The sequence below is a fragment of the Hibiscus syriacus genome, unplaced genomic scaffold (assembly GCF_006381635.1).
Source record: "Hibiscus syriacus cultivar Baekdansim isolate YM2019G1 unplaced genomic scaffold, ASM638163v2 tig00110186_pilon, whole genome shotgun sequence".
NCBI lineage: Eukaryota > Viridiplantae > Streptophyta > Magnoliopsida > Malvales > Malvaceae > Hibiscus > Hibiscus syriacus.
In genome coordinates, this window is record NW_024062617.1 from 740,143 (window position 1) to 764,562 (window position 24,420).

A 24,420-nucleotide genomic window follows, 5' to 3' on the forward strand; every position below is an offset into this window, starting at 1 on the left:
AGTCAAAAGCTTCTTTCTCAAGTCTCTATCATCATTACTAGCTCTGGATCAATCACCATTATACGCCACATGGACAAATAACATGTTTAATCTGCAAACATTTATTCTGCAGAGCAAGAGCAACATCTTCCTCATACATTGCCATCATGCTATATATATGAACACAGGCACACATCCATTTTTCCTTGAGGCAAAGGCGCAGGGAATACTTAACATCATAAAATAAATCAAGTCCGTTCTCTTGCTCAACTGTTTCTAGATAATTCCAACAACCGAGGTCATAAAATCCAGATCAGCATCCATGCAAAACAAAAATAGAAATGTTACCAGTGTGGTCTGGATCCCACATCAAAGCTGACTTTATCGACGAGTGAGTAGTAGGGATCGAGGCATGTTGGGGCTAAGAAAGGAGATTGAGATTTTGAGGCTTCTGTGTCTCGTTTAGACTTCTTGGGCAGTCGTTGAAGCTGGTCGAAGGGGAACTTTGTCGTCGAGTTATGACCGAGCAGTGTTGAGGGTTCGTTGTTTGCCCAACTACAGGGCCACGGGCCACGGGCAGAGCTTCCGCTTGCTCTGGGATGCCAGAATACAAATATTCAACAGCTCTCTCTGGGTTGTTATAAGCTGCTCGAAGGGCCCGGACAACGGTATCCCTATCCCAGGTTCCTCCACCCATGTCCAGAATTTGTTGGATTGCTCCCTCCAAGTTGTTTCCTGCTAACAGATTAGAAGATGCTTGGCCATAAACATCAGTTTCTGACGCAGTGGTATTTGATGCCAGAGGTGCAAATTCAGATACAGGTGCAGCAACTGCTGAAGTCTCAACAGGTGTAGAAGAAACTGTTGCTGGAGCCGGAGCTGGTACCGACGCTGGAGCCGGGGCTGGTGCCGATGATGGTGTACTTGTCTGAGGAGCCAAAACTAGATCTTATTTTAGCTGTAGGAGCTGTTGAAGCAGTTGCACCCCCACCAGATGAACTCTTATTCTTTGTCAACATGATGACAATAAAGCTATTTTCAGCAACACTGTTCTCAGCCAATGTCGTATCATCTTTAAGAACTTTCCCCTTATGGATAAGCATTTGTTGTGAAGCAGGATAAACATCTGATCCTTGAACTGTTTCTATGTTCTTTTTTACGTCAGCTACCTCAGAATGCAGAACTTCATTCTCATTCGATATCGAAGTGAGTGCCCTTGAGAGTCTTGACGAAAATCTTCATCTTCTGCTAATGGATCTCTCTCGCACACTCTGGTTCTTTTTTCCTTTTTTCCAGTGCTCACAGGTATCTCTCGTGTCCCCATTTTTGAATACCCCTTTTTCCTTCCATTCTCTGTGTATTTATAGTGCTAATTCGGTTTTAGACTCCCGTTAGGACTAAAACTCTTGCTTTGCTTGTGGCGAGGATTCCGGTGACGTGGATGGAGACGTGAGGCGAGAGGAGTCTTCGGGTTGACCGTGGAACTCGGCTGGCAGTTCCCCCCTTGCATGTTGGCTGCAACGCTGAAGATGTAGAAGACTAGGTTTTCTGTTGGGCCATTGTGTACAGGGCCTTGGAGTTTAAACTCATTTGTAGTATTGAACCTGAAAAATAAAATAGCAAATGAATAATAATATATAATGATATAATATAATAACATGTATATAAAATATAAAGTCGGACGAAAATGCATGTCGACAAATCGAACTGGCCAAAATTGGTTTAACTGATTAAAACAACCAAGACAGCTTTTTAAAGAAGGAATTAGTTTTTATTTTTAAAACTTTTAAATGGAAAAAAAGCATTGATTTCTTTATAATAGTATAATTTTAATGTTAAAAGAATGTTTACTAAGGATTGTGTCTATGATAACTTATTAACAATTACCTCCTAATTATTAATCTTTACATTTAATTTTAAGGGCAAGGTATATAAATAGTCCTTGAACTTTTAGTGCACTTGCATTTTGGCCATCCAACTTTTAAAACTTGCAACACAGTCACTGAACTTTTAGTTCGTTTCCAGTATGATCCCTGACGTTACCTCCCGCTAGTTTTGTCTGACGTGGCACGTTAACTCCGTCAACCCATCTTCTTCTTCCTTCTTTCCTTCCTTCCAACTTTCTTTCTTCCTTCCTTCCTTCTTTCTTCTTCTTCTCCTTCTCCTTCTCACACGTTACTTCCCATCTCTTCTTCTTCTTGAAGAAGAAGAAGAGATGGGAGGTAACGTGCCACGTCAGATAAGATTAACAGAGGAAACGGCAGGGATTTTATTGAAAATGAATTAAAAGTTCAATGACTATATTGCAAGTTTTAAAAGTTAGGTGACCAAAATGCAAGTGCCATTAAAATCAGGGACTATTTTGTATACTTTACCCTAATTTTAATTATTATATCATTTTATAACATGAGATGTGAGTTAAGATTAAATCATGACGTAAAATTATTAATATCAATCCTATCGATTTACTTAATTTTTCACTCATCAATCTCCATTCATCACATGATATATTAAAATAACGCATGGCATTTAAATTATATCTTCTTCAATTATTTTTTTATGTTTTACTTTTGACTATCACCCAATTATTTTTTATTATGTTGATGAGTTAAATAACGTTTTTAAAGTATTTATGTTCAATATATACATATATAAAATGTTTAAAGAGTTGTTGAGAGAAGGATAAGATTAAGGGTTAATGGCTCGATGATCAAAATATAATAAAATCGATAATATAATTGATTAAAGTTTAATTAATCGATAATATAAGTGATTGTAACATAACATTTTCAAAATTTGTGATTAGAAGTGACCAAAACTGAAACAAAAGTCACCATTCAGTTAGTTTACCCTTTTTTAGCCCTATTTCTCTAAAATGTCCACTCACTGTTTTGTTCCTTCGACTGAAAATGGCAATCAGTTAATCCGACACAGATTGAAAACATGACATGATTTGCTTCATCCTATGTTCTTTGCAAAAGTTTTTAATATTGCAGTATGAGGAAAATGAAGACTATTTTCTCGGGTGTTTTCCAGGATTTCTGGGATTCCCAGAAAACCTTTGTTTCATTGTCCTCAACACCTCCAATCTCTTGTTTTTACAGCTAATTCTCACTCTTCCATTGATTCTAATCCGAAGGTACATTCAAAAAAGCATTGTTTTTCCATTGTTTTTTTAACGAGAAAAAAGACAGATTCTGGGTTTCAAATATTGGTAAATTTGGATTCAGCAATCATAATCTGAAGCTGAAAGTCGATTCTTTTTTCCAGGAAAAAGTGGATCCATTTTCCCTTGTTGCTGATGAAATCTCACTTGTTTCAAACAGGTTGCGTTCATCTACAGTTTCCGAGGTATTTTCATTGCTATGTCTTGTCTTTTTTGGCTGTTTAGTAAAAGTTTATATGCTCAGAAGGTTGCCGGAATCGAATTTCCGATGCATAAGTCAGTTAAAAGAAGCATTAAGATTTACCCGAACAGTGACCTTTCTCACTAGATCTCAATAAATTAGATGTTTTAGATAAGTTTGATTACAATGAGGATGATATTGAAACATGAATTTCTATGTCATTTAGGTCCCTGAGCTTGCCTCGGCTGCTCGATATTTCTTCGAACATGGAGTGGAAGGGAAGAGAACATGTTCCATGGTAATAAGAACATTACTAAATGTTTTATGTTTTATGTTCCTTTGATGCTCATGAGTACATTTCACATGCATAAACAGGTAACTAAACACTACTAAATAGCTTTGTTCAATCTCCAACCAAAAGAAACCGAGGGATGTTGTGTATTCGATGTTCCCACCTATGTTACTTGCACTTAAATGAGTGTGTTGGTTACCAGTACTCGGTTCTTAGAGGATCAAAACAGGGGTACTTCAAGGTGATTTTCATACTTTTTTGCAGGTTTTGTTGTTGATGGCCAAATCAATGGATATACATAGACCCGAATCATCTTTTAGTTGCATCGGAGATACATCGAGAGTTGAACTGTGTCGGAAACAGCAACTTATTGCTGAAATAACCGAGATGATCCATGTTAGTTCTTCGTCTCCGAAGCAAACAGTACCTCATTCCAGGCACAGTCCAATAATCTTTGCATCAAACAGTTCTCATGTGGAGAAACATTTCTGTATCCATTGTTAGACTGATCTAATAATCTTTGTGAATTCAGGTGGCTAGTGTAATTCATGATGACATCTTGGATGATGTGAAAACGAGACGAGGCGTCAGTTCGTTAAATTTTGTGGTCGGAAATAAGGTAACCAAATACATACATCTTATGTTAATCGAAAAACATTCATAATTTTTAGTACTCATCCCTGGCTATTAATCTATATGATGCAGTTAGCAGTGTTAGCAGGGAATTTTCTGCTTTTTCGAGCTCTAAGGGCCCTTTCTTCCTTGAAAAACGAGGTATGTAGGTACAATTGTCCGAATATGAAGAAAGCTCGAAAAATCGAGCGTACCCGAGCCAGAATCATACCTATATCCTACACTTTCCCATTTCAAACTCATTATTTGCACTGCAGATTGTATCATTACTAGTTACTGCAGTCGAGAATCTTGTTACCGGTGAAGCCATGCAAATGGCTGCAACGGTCGAGCAGCGCTGTAGGTAAGATGCCGAGTTGGACCGACTCTTCATTTTTTTTTCTGAAGTATTTTTATCCGATTCTCGTGTCTAACTGAAAGATATTGGAAAAAAAACTTTTTAATTGCAGCATGGAGTATTATATGCAAAAGACATACTACAAGACTGCATCATTGGTCTCCAACAGCTGCAAGGCCATGGCCCTTTTATCCAATCAAGCACCCGAAGTTGCAATGTTGACTTTTGAATACGGCAAGAATTTGGTCTGTAAACTTCTTAAAGACCATCCTCTCGATTTTACGATCCGTGTTCCAGTACATACGTGTATCGAATATACGTTCAGTTTGTGTTTTACAGTTCATATTTCTTTGGCCATTTCCTGATTCTCTTTAATCCGTTTCCCAGGGATTGGCATATCAGCTCATAGACGATATTCTCGATTTCACAGGCACATCAGCTTCATTAGGAAAGGGTTTGTTATCGGACATACGACAGGTAATTTGTCTAACAACATCGTGTTATATCTCTTTGGCCCTGCATCTACATCTCTATGCGACATATATTCGAACAACTACATGTTCTGTTGATTCCATTTTTTTTGAAACCCTTTTTCGAGTACAAATGTTGACGAACTTGATCCGATCTTCGCAGGGAATCATAACTGCTCCTATAATATATGCCATGTAAGAGTTTCCTCGTTCAAAGCCGTGATCGAGCAGGGCTTCGACAACTCTGCCAATATAAATACGGTAAGTTCAAATTCGCAGCTCAATGCTACTTCAAATCAAACCAGTGGAAGTTTTGGTATTGATATTGAGACACTTGAGTACCTGTGGAAGAGCAAGGGAATACAAAGGACGAAAGAACTGGCGACGAAGCATGCTAATCTTGCTGCAGCAGCCATCGATTCTCTGCCCAAAAGCAGCAGCTCGGACGTAAGGAAATCAAGGCAAGCGCTCATTAATCTCGTTCGAATACTCACAATTAGGAATAAATGAGAACAGCCGAATCCCAACTTCCTTTCGTTAAACCGTTGTTATCCCACATCGATTAGAGTATTCCGTATTACTCTTGTTGGATGCTTAACATGGTATTAGAGCCTCGGTTCTGTTGTTACCCATGCCCAATATTGAAAACTGAATACTACTTTCTAAAATTATAAACTCATGGTATTATATATTTCAAAAATTCTAATTTTTCAGAATCTTTCCAGTGATTTCAATGACAAAAAAGAGTTGTTTTCTTTAGAAGTTTCGAGTTCAAACAGTTGTATCTATGAGATATAAATGTATTGTCCATAACTAAAAAAGATTCTGAACATATATTATCTTGTAACCATTTCATACTATTAAAAAAAAGAAAATTAAAAGTATCTCTCATACAAAAATTTCTTCTAAACTCTTTAACCATCATTATTTTCTATCTCTAATTTTATAATTTTTCGTAAACATCTGCAAGGATGAATTATTTTGATCCATAGTCTCCATACAAACAAACAAAATTTATAAATTATGACCATAATTTCAAAAATCTAACTTTATTAATTTGAACAAGAAAAGAAACTCAAATACAACCTATTACTATTTCTTTTTAAGAAACTAATTTATTTTATTATTTGGTGGATAACTCCCTTTGGGATTGTCTTCTTAGCGCTTGGGACACCCCGGTAAAATATGACCAATCGTCATCTAATTGTATTTGTACGTAGCTGCTACGGGTGGCATTTATATTTTAGACAAAAAGTTTATTTGCACCAAATACCACAAACTATGGTTAAGTTCTAGATTAGTCCCTAAATTTTACATAAATATCACATTAAACATATTTAAAATATATTAAGACCAAGTTATAAATATATGTGTATTTGTCGTATGAATTATTTGATACGATATATTAAAAAAACATACTATGAGAATAAAACTTAATAGGAGTGCTTTTAAAGATGCTAACGTGGTTCGAATATAATTTTAACATAATTTAATTTAATATGAATTCGATCTTAAAAATAAATTATATATTTGATTAATAAAAATGACTCAAATAATTAAAAAAAAACAATAATTTGGTTAACCTATCGAGGCACAATAGATTTGGTCTAAACCCATTAAAAAATTTTAATAAAAAATTAATCCTACCCCAAAACACAATTCTTTTTATAAAAAAAAAATCCCATAAGATTGGATCGAAATCCATCATTCGAATATTTTTGCTATTCTTTATTTATTTTTGATATATCATATTCAAATTGTCTATATAATAAGATTATACATATATAAAATTTGACCCATACATTTTAAATATACTTCACATATGATTTAAACTGCCTTTTATTGCTGAAGTGAATGGATACAATAATGATAATTTGAAGAGTCAATCAAAAACATTTTGAAGTTAGGGACTGGATTACAATCTATTCTATAGCTTGAGGACATTTAGTGAAGTTAACCCGAAAATAAAATAAGATAATGGTATACATTTATAATAATTTGTTGTATTTTCTTCTTTATTTAGCTTCTGTATGTAAATCGGTTGTTTGTCTCCTCTGTCTCTCCTTTAAACTGATAAACTCTTTCCTCGAGAATCTGAAACTCCAAATTCAAAAAGAAAAACAAAATTTCCCTTAGAATTTCATATATTTTTGTAAATATTTCATTTTTCTTCAATTTGGAAATTGGTTTTGATTTTGGTATGGCGATGTTATTGGAAGATATTGTACAATCCGTGGAGATGTGGTTGAAGCTGATTAAGAAACCTCAACCTTACGTTGACCCGAATTTGGACCCGGTTTTATTAGTTCCGGGTATTGCCGGGTCGATTTTGAATGCCGTGGATGATCAAAATGGGAAAGAAGAACGGGTGTGGGTTAGGATCCTCGGTGCCGATTATAAGTTCCGGACCAAGCTCTGGTCTCGTTTTGATCCTTCTACTGGTAATTTTTTATGTGTGTTTTTTGGCGATAAAGATTTTTAGTGGAATTGTTGAAACTAGAAAGTGTTTATATTGTTGAGTATTTTGGGGAATTTTAAGAAACTTGAGAATCTTATATTCATAATCATTAGAATCAGCTGTTGCGTGTTGGGATCTGTAAGCTAATATTTGGTTCAAAGAACTTTCCATTGAATTTAAGTGTGATTTCTTTTTAATGAGAGTCGATTTCTTTCCCTTTTTTTTGTTGAAATTTTGTGGAGCGATTATGTAATTGTGGTTTCATTGTTTGTGAAACAGGTAAAACTGTATCCTTAGATCCAAATACAAGTATTAAAGTCCCTGAAGGAAGATATGGACTTCAAGCCATTGATGTCTTGGACCCTGATATGGTATAAGCTGGATGCATGCATGCATGCATGTATATATTCCCCTTAGTATCATGTAATATACGATCCAAGAAGTTTTATTTGATGTTAACCCCAAAAGCTTGAAATTTCTTGCCCTTAACTAATGTTAGATTTCATTTTGTATGAAGTTTTCTGTCAGTGAAAACGAGACTCGATGTTTCGAAATGCTAAGATAACCCATATATAAACCTTAAGTTTGAATGGAACCTAATGACAATGAAACTAATGATGGGTTTTGACGAACTTTTCCTTTTGATGCAAGATCATCGGTCGTGAGTTTGTTGGTTATTTTCATGATATGATTGTTGAAATGATCAAGTGGGGTTTTCAAGAAGGCAAAACACTTTTCGGTTTTGGTTATGATTTTCGTCAAAGTAACAGGTATAATAAATTATTAACTCGATAATTGTTTCTCTTCCTTGTGTAGTATGGTGGCCTTATTTGTCCTTGTAATTGAAGGTTTGTTTTCAATGGGTTGATTGTTTTTCCCCCTCTCTTTTAGGCTGCAAGAAACAATGGACTGTCTGGCAGCGAAACTAGAGTCCGTGTACAATGCTTCAGGAGGGAAAAAGATAAATATCATAAGTCATTCTATGGGCGGCCTTCTGATAAAATGTTTCATGGGCCTTCACAGCGACGTAAGGAATCCACTCCCATCTTCTTCTATGCCCTTATTTTTCATCTTTTCCTTGTTCTGCTTCTCCATTTCTCTCATATCTATATACGGTTTAGTATTGTATCTCTTTGTGATCTACTGCTGCTTTTCTTCTGCAGGTTTTTCAGAAATATGTGAAGAACTGGATTGCAATTGCTGCACCATTCCGGGGTAGGTGGTCTTTGTAAATTGAGTAGAGAACAAGACACTTTAACAATTTCAGTTTAACACTTTAACTATTGTTCTATTCCGGGTTCAGAAACATTATCCATCTCAATGTCCACTAAAGAATCCAATAGTTCAGGCAAAAAAGAAAGAGATGACCTAGTATTTAGATAGCTTGATCTAATTTCAACTCAACTCCTTATTGAGATGCAATTTAAATGTTTCCAACAGGTGCACCTGGATATATTGCTTACACCTTTCTAAATGGAATGTCATTTGTTGACGGGTGGGAACAAAATTTTTTCATTTCAAAGTGGAGCATGCATCAATTGGTATGTGATTATTTTCTAAATTACTTTTGTCATTTTCAGCATTTCTACTTGGTTAGATGCTATTGAGGACATTAACTATCCTATTGATATGTCCATCACTTACGAATGTAGAGTCTGTTAAAATGTCTCAACACTCTCACTTAATTATGCAATCCTAATTCTTCACTCTTCATTTTATGTGGTTATTTCAAGTCGTTGAAATCGTCTACCAGCTGTTACTTGGGCCTTATGAGATAAGCTTCTCAACTTGAATTAAGAGTGGTTTACATTTAGGCCAAAACTTTTGATTAGTTGGCTTAAAGGAAAACAAGTAATCTCAAATGAAGTTGTAATTAAATGGAAGATTGTGATTGCATTATGATGTTGCTACAGTCTAGTATATTGAAATGTTTATGTATATTTTGTCATGTCGGTGCTCTTCATTGTTATTTTGATATTAGTTTGAGTTGTTTATTTCTGTGCTGCATCATTCAGCTGATTGAGTGCCCCTCGATATACGAGTTAATGGCTTGTCCACATTTCCATTGGCAACATACGCCTCTTCTTGAGATATGGAGGGAGAAAGAAGGTTGTGATGGAATTCCTCGGACTATTCTAGAGTCCTATCGTCCTCGAGATTGCATTGATATTTTTAAGGAAGCTCTTTCTGGGAACTCGGTAAGCTATGAACATTGATTGTGCAAGAAGGAAGTTAATTAGTCTTAGGTGTGAGTCCATTGCTAAAAAAATAAATAAATAGAGAAGGAAAAGCTTCATTGATGAGTTCCAAGTGATTGCTTGCATTTTTTAATTTCAGGTCGACTATGATGGGGAGATGATTCCACAACCTTTCAATTTGGAGATCTTGAAATGGGTTAAAGAGACACAAAAGGTGTTGTCTCATGCTAAGGTTCCTTCCGGAGTTAAATTCTACAATATATATGGGATGAATCTCGAGACACCACACAGCATTTGGTGATGCCTCTATTCCATTGTTTTGTTTAAATCGCTCGATGATTATTTCTGTTTCAGTTACAAACTTCATATTATTTGTGGTATTTTTGTACTTTGGGTTTTAGTTTTTAATTTAATAATTTTGCAGCTATGGAAGTGAGGAGACACCGGTCACAAATATGCAAGACTTGCGGTTCTTTCAGGTGATTCTTGTTGTGCTGTAATTCAAAGAACTTGTAAATCAGCCCAAATATACAATATTTGCAGATTTCATTGCTGAATTTCTTCTATATATCAGCCCAAATATATATGCGTCGACGGTGATGGAACGGTTCCAACAGAATCAGCTAAGGTCAGTACCCCAATTAACTAATTTACTCCAACGACCTCGTGGACAACACTATTATCTTTACAAATTTAGAATTTGTGCGATTTATGTATCAAGTAATCCATGTAATCTATGCGGTTTCCCGAGTATGAAGAATGTCCGGCTGACCATAGTCTTTAGATTTCAGTCAACCTCATCCTTTGATAAGCAAGTTATATACAGAATAATTGTTGAGTGATAAATATTATTTTCTAATTCGATGACGGATGATCACACCATTATTAATTATAGTAGATATTGCATGTCCAATTATTCTTTCTGGATTCTAATCTTGTGTCTCATGCGACTGAAATGGCGATATCTCTAACTCATTTTTGTTCTTGTTACTTTCAGGCAGATGGACTACATGCTGAAGCTAGGGTCGGAGTACCCGGCGAGCATCGGGGAATTCTTTGCGAACCTCACGTATTCCGAATTCTCAAACATTGGTTAAGGGCAGGTGATCCGGACCCTTTCTACAACCCGGTAAACGATTATGTTATTTTACCAACAGCATTCGAAATGGAAAGCCACTGCGAGAAGGGCTTGCAAGTTACTTCACTCAAAGAGGAATGGGAAATCATTCCCGAAGATCAAGACGATCCCGGCAATGCGGCTGGTAGAAAACCAGTCGTTAGCTCGATTTCCGTTTCGCAAGGGGGAAATAAGCAATCCTCAAGGTCTGAAGCCATGGCAACCATCGTTATTCATCCGCAAAACGAGGGTAAGCAACACGTCGAGCTAAATGCCATAAGTGTATCTGTTGATACCTAGATTCGGACTCCTATTAAAGAAAGCTTTCTTCTGTTTCCCTGTAACTCTTGTATATTAATTATGTGTTTGTAAATGGAAGACTTAACATATATTTTAATGTATATATTATAGTATTATATATTATTACAAATTTATTTTTATGTGTTATAAATTATATAACATATATTATATATATAATTAATATTAGAAGTGCCTTCTCGTTCAGGGTACAATCGAACTCAATTCTGTAATAATTGAGATCCAATGTGATTACTAAATAAATAAAACATGAACTTAAGTATAAAATGATGCTAATATTAGAAGTTGAAAATGAATGAGATTTTTACGAAAAAATAAATAATTTTAATTATTAATTTATATTTATGTTTATCTAATGATTTTAAATTAGTGTAGAATGTTTTAATTTTTATACTATATAAATAGATCTTATTCTTATATATAATTTTCGTTTTTATCTTTTATTTTTTATTTTGTCGTTGCAAGAAATAAATAAACAGCGACGCTTAGTACATTCCGTCGGGAAATGTTTGTTGTACTAAAGCATCAGCTCGTAAAGTTAGGCGCAGATCTAAGAGCCGAAATGCAAAAAAGAAAAATTAAATAATCCATAGCCTTTTATATATGGACCATCCTCTAAACCGAATCTCTAAATTTAATATCTCATTCGGTTCGCATAATTATCTTTAAAAGATAACATTTAGTTTTTAATGAAAAATCATATTTAATAATTTTAAAAATTTAATCACGATAAACTTCTTTTAATCTCAAAAGGGATTTTCGACCCTCAAATAAGTCCAATATTTATCTCTTAAAAGTCGTTTACCAGCGCGGTTTATGAAGAAATGTATAGTGTGTTATGTGTCTCGGCTAGATTGTAGAATAAAAAGGTTTCAGAAAAGATAAATCAGTGAAAAACTAAAGAGTTTGCACACGAAAAAAACTCAGTCCTGTGACCTTTACATATAGGTTATTAAATAAGGGAGATAGGTACCACTTTGCTTGCATCACTATTTAATCCATTGGAAGAACTTCAATTGATCATTAAAACCCCAAACCCACATCTGCGAATCTTCAACACAGATGGGAACCATTACGAATAAGCTTATTGTCACAGTTTCGATATTGTTTCGGGTTTTATCCATCTGTTGTGCTCAGAATATCGCTGCATTTTTCGTCTTCGGAGATTCACTGGTCGAAGCCGGAAACAACTTTTACATCGACACAGTGGCTAAACCGGTGTTTCCTAATGGTATCGACTTCCCGAAAGGCACTCCGTCCGGACGATACACGAATTCCCGAATAATTACAGACGTTATAGGCAAGTATCCGCGAAATTCTCTTTATAAAAAGGGATTGCAGAATGTAGACGACGTGACATTACGATCATTGTTTTGCTATTGATATTTGTTGCACTCGTTATACGATTCCAAATCAGACTTATGTATGATATAAACATAATATATTTCTATCAACATTATGAACATAATATATAGGTACATTAGAGTGAGATATCTAAGCATGGGTTTTAAATATGGAAATTCAATTACATGTATATCTTAAACGGGCTTAATTTTCTTTACTTAAATTGGTTTTTTTATTTATCTTAAATATGGAACATATCTTCTGATTTGGAAAGATGACTCGACTCGTGCTTTTGGTTAATTTGATTAATTCTGTGTGTTTGGACAGGTGAGGAATTGGGTTTCAAAGATTACGCTCCTCCTTTCTTGGCACCTAATATTACTGGAGATATGATTTTGAAGGGTGTTAATTATGCCTCCTCTGGAGCTGGAATTTTACAAGCTACTGGATCAATCTTTGTAATATTAATTTCTTCCCCATTTCTATGTATTAGTAATATGAACCCGAAACTAAATGGTACTTTTGTAGGGTGAAAGAATTTGCATGGATAGACAATTGGATTACTTTGGCAAGACTAGGCAAGACATCATATCCAAAATTGGTGCACCAGCGGCTCAAGCACTGCTCAGAAACTCACTCTATTTTCTTTCAATTGGGGCCAACGACGTCTTATTCGGAGAATATGAAACTCTTGACCGCAACAGCTACACAAATGAAGTAGTTTCCAATTTCAAATCCCAGATCATAGTAAGATCTTCTCCTTCTTCAGTTACGATTATTAATTCCGCTAAAATCCCACCAGACACGTCTAGAGGTTTACTCGATTTAATCACCGAGTACTAACTATCTTCGATCTATGTAAATTACAGAGACTTTATAACATGGATGCCAGGAAGTTCGCGGTAGCCGGGGTCTCGAAAGTGGGTTCCATTCCATTCGAGATCGATACACATATATGTGCCCAGAATTGTGCTGAGTCATTGAACAACTTCGCCAAGTTATTAAACTCGAAATTAAAGAGCTTGGTCGAAGATCTCACCAACAGTCTCGCGGGATCGATACTCATTTATGTCGATAATTATGCAGTAACCGAAGAAATCATTAACAACTCTAGATCATACGGTGAGATTCATCAATGGACTTTTGAATTGGGATTTGGAAGTGTCCATGAGCTTGGTTTCTTTTTCTTTTTCAGGATTTGAGAATGTAGATTATGCTTGTTGCGAAGTGATCGGGAGACACGGCGGTCTAATTCCGTGCATGGAGGTGTCTCGAGTTTGTTCCGACCGGAAGAAGTATATGTTTTGGGATCCGTTCCATCCGACGGAGTCGGCGATTTTAATTGCGGCAAAGTATATATTGGATGGTGGTACCGAATATGTTTCACCCATCAATATCCGACAGCTTGCTAATTCTTAATGTCGACGTTTCATCGTCTGATTTATTGATAATGTATGACTTAAACACTTGTTGTGGGTAGAATATAAACCTATATATTTCGTTATTATTCGAATAAATGTAAAAGTAAAAGAAATATTTCATAATATCATTCAAGAACTAGTGATGACAAATACCTTTCACGTTAATAAAATATATATATTAAATTACTAAATGCTAAATAAAAAATATTATATAACCTTTAAAAATTAAAACTAAATGCTCAAACAAGTTTAACTATCTATAGATTTGGGTATGTTGGGATAAAATTTGAAACCCTCGCCGTTGAGTTAGACTGAACTTAATTTGATCTTGCTATATCCATCCCCGCCTCGGACTGTAAGATTAATATCACTCTCCTTCCACTACACACGTAGATCTTGAAACCCACCAAAATTTTACTATATGCGTCTCACGATCTTTTTTATATGTTATATATATAAGTATTAATTTAAAAAATATATAAATGATTTTTTATGAAAAATATACGAAATATTTATCTTTCGGGCTCTCACCACATATGCAACATTATTCTAATAGTAGCCATTTTTAAAAGTAATAAGTAGTCATGACTCTTTAATTGATAAATTACAATATAATTTTAACACGGGTTGAAAAAAAATATAAAATAAAGTCCTTATATAACATCCAAATATAAATGATGATGCTAGACGAGTAAGGATAAGGGAGATACAAGGTTATACTCATGTTTATCCCACCACTTATGACAGGTCTAATTTTTTTTGTCTCGTCCCCGTCCTATCACCCTTAAAATTTCAATTTATACTCAAACTCTTACTCTTTGTTTGATCATGAATAATTAAACTTGACGTTTAACAGGTTGAGCTCGGATCAAATTTCAAATCTCGATTATCCAAAGACACAATAGGACTTAAAAGATCTAAATTCAAAAATCAAAGTCCAAATCGAAATAAATCTGAAAATCAAACCCTAAAAGGTAGCGCAGATCTATGAGGCGAATTTTTCGAAGAAATGGGGCATACTATAATTTATAGCATTAGTACTATTAACCATAGACCATAACTAAAATAAAATAATTAAAGAAAATATTGATGAGCCTTTCGATTCCTTCATGCTACATATGCTATGATTATGATTATATTTATTTAATTAAGTTTTGACATATTTAAATATTTTTTTAATAGTTTGGTGATTACAAGGTAGTATATGTTCATACTTTTTTTAACTATTAACATCACATACCCTATAAACGCAACTGCTCGAATTCAGAACCTCAAAAAATAAAACAATATAAATCATTAAATGTTTTAAAAATTATTGTATTATATGTAATTTCTTATTCATTGACGATGCATAAAATTATATACCGTCAATGAATAATAATCATAAAAGAAACATATATTAATCTTTAAATATCCATTTCTTGAATTAATTACATTTTTTTTAATTAGTTCCTATTTGGATTTGAATAATAATATTTAGATTTAATTCAAAAAATAAATTTAAATTTTAAAATAAATTTATAAATTTGAAATCGAAATTGAATTTTACTTTAGCTAGTTGTCATCCCTTTTAATAATTTAGGGTTTTAAGTTTTCTTCCAAGCAGGGAACCACAACCAAAATAAATAACCACTCAACAATAGTATAAAAATAACAATGGTAAGGTTATAATCTTCAACACATATACGTATTGGGGAACGAATGGGCACCATTTCAAAGAAGCTTGTAATAATTTGTTTAATGCATCAGATTTTAGCCATCCATATATGGCTACCCACCATCTGTTTTGCCCATAACATTACTCATTTTTCATCTTCGGAGACTCACTGGTCGAAGTCGGAAATAACTATTACATCGACACATTGGCAAAACCAGTGTTTCCTAATGGTATCGACTTCCCGAAAGGCACTCCGTCCGGACGATACACAAACTCTCGAATGATTACTGACGTTTTAGGCAAGTTTCTACAAATTATTTCTTCTTCTAATGAGTAGATCATAACAGCGTGGCGTTCCGATCACTATTTTAGGGCCAACACTTGCTTACACTCGTTATGTTATTGAGTATTCATGGATCAGGCTGGACCGAGTTTGAGTTGGACTCGTGTATAGTATCGACATTCTAACATTCTATTATGATTGTCCAAACCCGATTCGATTTAAATTATCTCAGGTTTAAATCTTGTGTTTGAAACAGGAGAACTTGGTTTCAAAAATTATGCTCCTCCTTTCTTGGTACCTAATACAAGTGGAGATATGATTTTGAAGGGTGTTAACTCTGCCTCCTCTGGGGCTGGAATTTTACAGTTCACTGGCTCAGCCATGGTAAGATTATATAGGTTCATTATGGGGATCTCGTACTCTCATGTCGTTATACCAATGTAATTTTTTAAAATACACTGTGATTATCGACTGATTCAAAAAAAAAAAAACTGTTAGATTTAACAGTCGACGCTTTTCAAATGAGTACATTGATGAAATTTCAGAATATAAAAACCTAATCGGTGAAAAGAAAAGTTCTTAATTGATTTTTTTTTTCTTTCAATTTTTGAAGGCTTTTGACACCCTTAAGTCTTTTCTATTCGAATGTTTTACGAAGATTTCAAACTAAAATTGGTGAAAATATTATATTTTTGCAGGGTGAACGAATTTGTATGGATACACAAATGGATTACTTTGCAAAGACTAGGCAAGACATTATATCAAGAATTGGTGCACCAGCGGCTCAAGCATTGCTCAGAAATTCACTCTATTTTCTTTTAATTGGGTCCAATGATATCTTATATGGAGAATATTCAATTCTTGATGTGAACCAATTTGTGGATGAAGTAGTTTCCAGTTTCAAATCCCAACTCATAGTTATATATTCTTGTCCATTGCTCCCAAAATATGATTTTAATTCCGATCAGTCGAGTGAAAGTCGGTTAGGTTTTTTTTTCCTGAAGACCTTCCCCTGCTTCCACTCGGACAAAAAAGACCTAAACGAGATCCGATCTTTAACGATCTTTGATCTGTGTGAATTGCAGAGACTTTATAACTTGGATGCTAGGAAGACTGCGGTGTCGAATGCCCCGAAAGTCGGTTGCATGCCATTCGAGATCGACGCGCATATATGCACCCATGATTGTGTAGCATCGTTAAACGAACTAGCCAAGTTATGCAACTCTAAATTGAAGAGTATGCTCGAAGGTCTTACGAAAAATCTTACGGGATCGACATTCGTTTATGTTGATAATTATGCAGTAACGGAAGATCTCATTGACAACTATAGATCATATGGTGAAATTCTGCATTGAAGTTTATGAAACTGGGATTTGGAAGAGTTGATGAGCTTTAAATTTTGATTTCCCCCCCGTTTTCTTTCCAGGTTTTGGGAACGCAAATTGTGCTTGTTGTGAAGTGATCGGGAGGCATGGAGGTCTGCTCCCATGCATACCGGTGTCTCAAGTTTGTCCGGACCGGACGAAGTATGTTTTCTGGGATCCATTCCACCCGACGGAATCGGCCGTTTTAATCGGAGCAAAGCATTTATTAGATGGTGGCCTTAAATATGTTTCACCAATCAACATCCGGCAACTTGTTAATTCTTGATGACATGTCATCATCTAATTAACGACGGTGTATGAAAATACATACTACAGTGCATCAAATATAAACATATATATCATATTATCATCTAAAAAATATTAAAAAAATTAAAAAAAATTAATTTAGAGACGAGAAATCCCTCCCGTATTAATAAATTAAGAATTTGATGTTGACTCTCCGATCAGCGTTTATTCTCTCATATTAGTTATCTTGTTTGTTTGATCAAAGTCGAGTTATGCTTCCACTATGTGGGATCGGAGTTTTATCAGATAAAATCATGTTAAATCAGAGTTCGATTGGGATCAGGTGGCGACTCTTAAGTAGTGAATCGAGATCATAGCGGTCGAAAATCCAACCCAACTCGTCCAGTTCACATTCCTAGTCAAATCATCAAAAAGGATTTAAAATAGGAAAAAGTTGCCAAGTCCGTGAACTTAAGTGGATCATTGGAAACAAAACAATTAGACGTACAAGTAAAGGCATGTGTATTTATTTAACACATAGAACTACAGAAGTGAAACCTGAAAATAGCGCACTATAATTACACAAAGAACATCAATCTCCGGCACAATGAACAGTTTGTTATCGAATGTATATATTAAGTAAAGATAGAGCTTTTGGTTGCAGAGAACGTTACACGAGCTACTTCGAAGATACACACCTCCATCTACGAGCAACAAGATGCGCTTCCTGTCAGTTCTGCAGCTCTATCCATGAGGACCATTCCAGCAGGGTTTTGTCCCGGCTGCATTCGAGGTAATTTTTTAGCTGTCGAGGGGAAAAAATTAGTTGACTGCCGACTCATTAAACAAATAATACTTTTTTTGAGGGGGAACTTAAACGAAACAACAAATTAAACTGACCTATTTCGTAGAAAATGTCATTGACATTGGATGCAGTCTTTGCAGAAGTTTCCATGAAGAAAAGGCCATTCTCTTGAGCATAAGTATTTGCTTCCTAAACCATCGAGGACAATAAGAAGTCAAATGCATGTTCGCTCGCATGTACGATGAGTTTAAACCGTAACTGCACCATGAATCTATTTGATCGTTTACCATCTCAAAGAGAAAAAGACTAGTTTGAAAGTCAATCCGAAACTACACTAATCCTAGCAGTTGTTCTACCTAAAAATGCAACTAAGAATCACTGATTACTAGTAATGCTACAATGTTTTATGTTTGAAGGGAAGTAAAAACTAATATGTGGACTCGAGTTTAAGAATCGGACATGGTATGGGTACTTTGTCTTTCCAGGTTTTTCCTAGCATTTTAAATCTTCGTAGAGCCATATAGGTATCGGTAATGGTAGTTCAAGAAAAATGAAGAGTTTAGGGAATACAGAAGAAACTAATAGCTTGCCTCGGATGCCACCTCCCTTTCTTCGAGTAAATCAACCTTGTTCCCAGCAAGTGCCGTTACCATATTAATATTTCCTTCAAAGAAAAACAAAAAGAAGAAATCAACATCGAAATTAGAATTCGATCACTCATAGCACTTAAATAAACAACTCATAAGGATAAAAATAAGAAAAATAAACTAGATACATAATCGAGTAGAATGTCAACAAGGAGTAGAAAATGAAAATGACTACCTTGTGATTGAAGTTCCTGGACCCATTTTTTGGCTCTCTCAAATGACGCCTACAAAATAAGAAGATATTACCATTCTTTCAAATACTAAATGTCATCACGTTGATGAATCAACCAGACAAAACCTACTCGAACATTGTGTTGCAGACGCATCATTCAAGTTAGATTCAAAGAAAGCTAGCCTTGAGACAATATTGTTTAGGGAATTTAACCAGCTATGACATCGGATATATTACAACTAGGCATTTACGAGTTTACATTACCAAATCACATAAAGAAGACACTGGTTAACCATCATGAACTTTCTGGATTCGTGACATCGTAAACAATGATCGCAGCCGCAGCTCCCCTGTAATATATCGGTGCCAAGCTATGGTACCTCTCTTGACCGGCAGTATCCCAAATCTCAAACTTTACAGTCGCATCATTCACCACCACTGTCTGAGAGAAAAAAACCACTCCTATGGTTGACTCCTACATATTACAAATCAATTTCAAACCATAAATTCCTAACTCAAAATTCGAATTAAGAATGTTCGAACTCGGAATCCATAATGGCACCAACCTGAAATTCAACGAATTGCCCTCTAACAAAGCGCAAAACAAGACTCGACTTTCCGGCTCCACGTCCCCAACATCCCCAAGAAGAACCTGAAGAACAAAACACATATTAATAACTCATACATGCAACAAACACCGGTTCAAAGATCAAACTAATAATATTTAAATATATGTTCGCATTAAAAAATCAAATATGAAGCACAATTCATCAAGACCGGATCATAATTCAGCATCTAAATCCGACCCAAGGTACAAAATTCAAGTTTTAAAAAAATATAACCCATAAACAATTCACACAAAAAGCAAACATGAAGCACAATACATCAAGACCCGGATCATAATTCAGCATCTTAAAGGAGGTTTAAAGGATCAAAAGAGAGAGAGAGAGAAAACGAACCAATTTGGCATTGATGTTCTTGTTTCCAGTGGTGGCCATGAGATCTTCTTGTTAATCAAATTTATGTTGCTAAACGACAAGGGATAAAATATAGATAAAATTGTAGAGTGAATCCAAAATGAAAGTGAGAATTGTGAAAAAAGCCGAAGGGTCATAACCAAAACCAAAGTCCCTTTACGAAGACTTTTGATGTTCTTTTCTTCTACGGATTTATATTGCAGTTTCTTTAGGCTCAATAGCCAAATAGACCCGCAAGTTATCTCTCCACTTAAGTATCTAATTTTATTTTTTATCCCAAGTGATAGTATTAGGGATGATAAAATTCTCATTCCGTAAGTGTTTATTTTTTGGTCATCGAATTTAAAAATAATATTTTAATCATTTATATTATCTATTTATATCATTTACGTCATTGATTTACAATATTTTAATCACAAGATATTTAAAATCGCTAGTTTAATGATGTGATACATTAGTAAAAGAGATTAATTTTTAATTTATCTCTTGAGCTATATATAAAATACTAATTTAATCATTAAACTTTTGATAGAATATCAATTTAACCCTTAAACTTTTGATAAAATATCAATTTAACTCATGAATTTGATCAATGTCGCCCACCATTGGCCACCGGTCACTTTCAGCTTTCATCGGTCATCGACGATCCTAGAAATTTCAATTCTCTCATTTTTAGTCTGAATGTGAATCCAATGTCTATTTCATCGAAAAATACCACGAACTTCACAAATCTAGTCTAAAACCCTTCCCTTTCTTTAAAATAAACTATAATAATAATAATACCACGAGGTTTGAAAATTTAGCCTTAGTTTAACAAGCATGCACCCTGGGAGCTGCATTTGAAAAACCAAATCCTATAAAGTTCAATAAAGTTAAAGTACTCAATGATTAGAACCTATCAAGAACCCAAGGAATTCATCTGTAAACATATACTCCGAAGCTCACTCAGATAAACAGAAATGAAAAAGTAAACCATATGAAGATGTTTAGCTCACTGGCAAATTTTAAAGCGTTCCAAGAAAAACCATGACCTGTTGTTTTGGGGAGTAATGGAGCTATCGCTTTTTTCTTCCACCCTTCCCGGACTTGGAAGATCCGGCAGTACTTGATATCGACGGAGCTTCCTGCTTCTTGGCCCTCCCCGGATGTCTAGGTACCAACTCCGCAACTTGGAACATCAGCTGTTTCCCTGCAACGAGACCAATTATAGAACATGTGTCTTTGATAGAGGAATTATGTGTTTTAAGTTCCCTGCATAATTCATTCCAGCACTGTTCTTTTTCTTCTCCATTCATAATATAATTTTGCGAAATTGAAGACTGAAAGTGCTTTTACACTATCAAATAACTCGTGTTATTACATAAAAGGGCTCTTTTTTTTCTTCAAAAAGTTCAATTATTCTCAAGCTCAAAACTGGCAGTAGAATTATTTTAAAAACTATACTTACTTGAAGGAATGACTGGATTGCATAAAGTCCCATCCTCCTTTTTCAACTGGACCCTCACTCTCCCTCTTTGCATGAAATCGCGAGGATATGCCTTGTCAATCTGTACAAATCACCTCTAACGTGGTTAAATAACAAATAGAAAGAACTAGTTTGTTCAAACAGCTGATAGTGTAAAAATTCCATGAAGCATGCAACAAGAGTGAGATGAATAAGTCATTTTCCTAGATGTTAGGCAAATGGTTATTTTCACAGGATGCCGAAATGATTTAGCAAATAAATAGCTCTAATGGTAGCAGGCCACAGCTGAGGTTTGAGGGAGCAACCTTCTTGTCAGGTAAATCGATGGCTAGGGAACCAAAGTCTACAAAAGACACGGACAATAACAGTGAGTGCTATTGTCCAACTAAAGATAAATTTCGGAAACAGGGGACAAGCAAAGGTAGAAATCAACAATGGACCCAGCACTCATGGATGGACCCTCGAATGATGAAAAAAGCAGTGCACGAAAAACCCAAAAAACCATGCTTGTGGCATTCAGAGACCATAAGAGTACTAAATCCACAAAGGAGCCAATAAATATCTCTGGTGACAGCCCTCATTAATTTTGATTCACCCTCCATAGTATCCATAAGAACAAATGGATAATAATAAGTCCTAAATGTCCATTTATGAGCTAGATTTCCAAAACCAGGCAGAAGGAAGCAATGATAGCAAGCAACAAGGGTTAAGAGAGCTCTTCGTTTGTTTCGATTGTCACAGAAGGAAATGCGTATAATTGTTTCTATCCACAACAGATTTCTATCATTGCTGATGGAACTATTTAAATTACATGAAACCTCGGGTTCTTTTTTTTTTGATAGGAATTGAAGGCCTCATTAAAAACCTCCTTCTTGATTAGAGAGACTTAAAGAGAAGCTCTTTAATCAGCGGAAGGAGGAAAAGAGTGCCTTGGGATTTCATTGAACATAAGAACACCAAAATACATCCAGATATCGACCCCGGGTTCTAATCAGGCGAAAAGTTCATATTAGATTCGATATCATTTTCCCCACATTTCCACAATGGCATCACAAATCATACAAGAACAAACCTCGATGGCATTCGGAACTTTGAGATGGTTGCAGCAATCAGCGATTTCAACACAGGTGGGATTTTCACATGCTTTAGCCAAGTTGATTCGCCTTCCCTCGGCTACTGTTTTCTTCGAATTAATATAAACAGGATAGAAAACCTCCCATTTCTTAATGTCGGGGACTTCTCCATTCATCTTTTCTTATCTGAATCAAACAACATATCATATAATTCAGCAAAAAAAAAAAAAAAACTAACTGTAAAAAGACCCGTTACATAATTCAGCAAAAAAAAATTACAAAAAATAAATTTCAGAATTCAAATTGCTATTCAATAACTCTCGATAAACAAGCTAATTACAATATCATTGTAAATGAAACAATTATAAAAGAAAAAAATTGGTCGAAACTATAAACAGATGAAATTAAACAAAAATTCTAAATCTACACGAGGAAAACAACAATGATAGAGGTAGATAAACCATAACAACTACAATCCCTAAAACCCAATATTTACTACCCAAAATCTTAAAAAAAAAACAAGCAAAATCCATAATTTTTTAACATTGAAAATAAGATTGAACTCAAATATCTAATCAATTACTTGAAAAATCGTACTGAAAACGGTAAAAAAAAAAGTTGAAACTTTTCTTTATAACCTAAAGTACCGATTCCGGTGACTGTTAATCGGCGGTAGAGTCGGATCTGGCTTCGAAATGCTGGGTTGCTCGAATCTTTAAGCCTCCAGCCAAATGCGAAAGCGTTTTGTAAACACATGCGAGCGTACATAGGCTAGGTGTTTTTTATTTAATTGCATAGTACGTCCACAAATCATAATTCTCATTTTAAAATAGTCCCTAAAATTTTAAACATTCTAATTTCATTCTCAAACTATGACTCTCATTCTAAGTTAGTCTTTAGCCTTTTGAATATTTCAATTTCATCTTCAAACTATGATCCTCGTTCTAAATTGATCTTCAAACTTTTGAATGTTAAATTTCATCCATTATTAATAAAATTGTTATGCCAAGCTATACTATTATATTTTAAAAAAAATTAGGTTAAACAAAGGTTGAAACTAATTACATATTAGGATTTAGAGATTATATTGAAAGATTCATAAGTTTAGGGATCAATTTACAATGAAGATATTAGTTTGAGAATGAAATTGGATGAGATATTAGATTTAGAGATTATATACATATACTTGATCCATTTGAAGTTTCCTGATACAATAGTTTTTTTGTCAATGATATTGTCATCATCAAATGAGATATTTGTCCCCAATGAATTCAAATTGTTTGCAGAGATGAACGAAGAGAGGCAGTCATTCGTTAAAAAATTGAATTCATATATATTTTAAATATTTTTATATTTTCTAAAATTTTATAAGTTTACCCTTTTACCATAAAATATAAGTCTATCTTTAATTATTTGATTAAAAATTAATTAATTCTGAAATTCGTATGAATAGAAGGATAAATTTCTTTAAATAATAATTTTCCCTGAAACTCATCTTACTATAACGAATAACTCACCTCCACAATCACAATAAATTACTAATTGTTTCCCCCACATGATGCATTCCCCCAAAATTATTTCTATTTGGCTAAAAAAAGCTAATTTAACCTATATAATATGCTATAGAATTCATTTATTTCTGATAGAAAAAGCAATCGTTGATATGCATATCACGGTTATAAGTTTATAAAGTAAAACCATGTAGTATTGCCCTACTTATTTCATGTTCTCTACATGATTTATCTACAAATGGTTCTTTCTCCATGTAGATGACATTCTTTTATATTTTTTAACCGATTTGAATTTTTTTCAAAATT

The 24,420-nt window shown here is 34.5% G+C and overlaps 4 protein-coding genes and 3 pseudogenes across 5 annotated transcripts; 4 read left to right on the forward strand and 3 right to left on the reverse strand.

Annotated features, from left to right (window-relative positions):
- Positions 1–400: 400 nt before the first annotated feature.
- Positions 401–1,266, reverse strand: LOC120217301 (annotated as a pseudogene).
- LOC120217302 (solanesyl diphosphate synthase 3, chloroplastic/mitochondrial-like) lies at positions 1,231–5,670 on the forward strand. Its single transcript, XM_039214466.1, is given in 14 exon segments — positions 1,231–1,284; positions 1,364–1,428; positions 2,992–3,118; positions 3,226–3,330; positions 3,553–3,624; positions 3,883–4,014; positions 4,151–4,237; positions 4,324–4,392; positions 4,509–4,594; positions 4,701–4,833; positions 4,976–5,065; positions 5,222–5,267; positions 5,270–5,319; positions 5,389–5,670. Coding segments are annotated over 14 exon segments (1,296 nt in total). The 3' UTR covers positions 5,569–5,670.
- Positions 5,671–5,913: 243 nt separating this feature from the next.
- LOC120217242 (lecithin-cholesterol acyltransferase-like 4) lies at positions 5,914–11,197 on the forward strand. 2 transcript variants are annotated; one of them, XM_039214430.1, is made up of 12 exons: positions 5,914–5,930; positions 7,235–7,499; positions 7,796–7,887; positions 8,168–8,286; positions 8,408–8,543; positions 8,680–8,731; positions 8,957–9,057; positions 9,532–9,714; positions 9,854–10,011; positions 10,139–10,193; positions 10,289–10,342; positions 10,712–11,131. In XM_039214430.1, exons 2-12 carry the CDS (start codon positions 7,259–7,261, stop codon positions 11,129–11,131), a joined length of 1,611 nt encoding a protein of 536 aa, XP_039070361.1. In that variant the 5' UTR covers positions 5,914–5,930; positions 7,235–7,258. The 2 variants fall into 2 exon arrangements, with proteins under 2 accessions (XP_039070361.1, XP_039070362.1); XM_039214431.1 differs by lacking the exon at positions 5,914–5,930 and having other exon boundaries at positions 7,259–7,499; positions 10,712–11,197.
- A 988-nt stretch (positions 11,198–12,185) lies between these two features.
- Positions 12,186–13,973, forward strand: LOC120217243 (GDSL esterase/lipase At4g16230-like). Its single transcript, XM_039214432.1, has 5 exons — positions 12,186–12,449; positions 12,821–12,951; positions 13,022–13,240; positions 13,363–13,615; positions 13,689–13,973. The coding sequence occupies exons 1-5, from the start codon at positions 12,212–12,214 to the stop codon at positions 13,910–13,912; spliced, it is 1,065 nt and encodes a 354-aa protein (XP_039070363.1). The 5' UTR covers positions 12,186–12,211; the 3' UTR covers positions 13,913–13,973.
- Positions 13,974–15,615: 1,642 nt separating this feature from the next.
- On the forward strand, positions 15,616–17,522 carry LOC120217244 (annotated as a pseudogene).
- A 494-nt stretch (positions 17,523–18,016) lies between these two features.
- Positions 18,017–20,282, reverse strand: LOC120217245 (annotated as a pseudogene).
- A 645-nt stretch (positions 20,283–20,927) lies between these two features.
- On the reverse strand, positions 20,928–23,357 carry LOC120217164 (signal recognition particle 19 kDa protein-like). The gene is made up of 4 exons (XM_039214371.1): positions 23,251–23,357; positions 22,603–22,789; positions 21,513–21,612; positions 20,928–21,254 (listed from the first exon to the last, which is right to left on the reverse strand). Exons 2-4 carry the CDS (start codon positions 22,777–22,779, stop codon positions 21,121–21,123), a joined length of 411 nt encoding a protein of 136 aa, XP_039070302.1. The 5' UTR covers positions 22,780–22,789; positions 23,251–23,357; the 3' UTR covers positions 20,928–21,120.
- Positions 23,358–24,420: the final 1,063 nt, after the last annotated feature.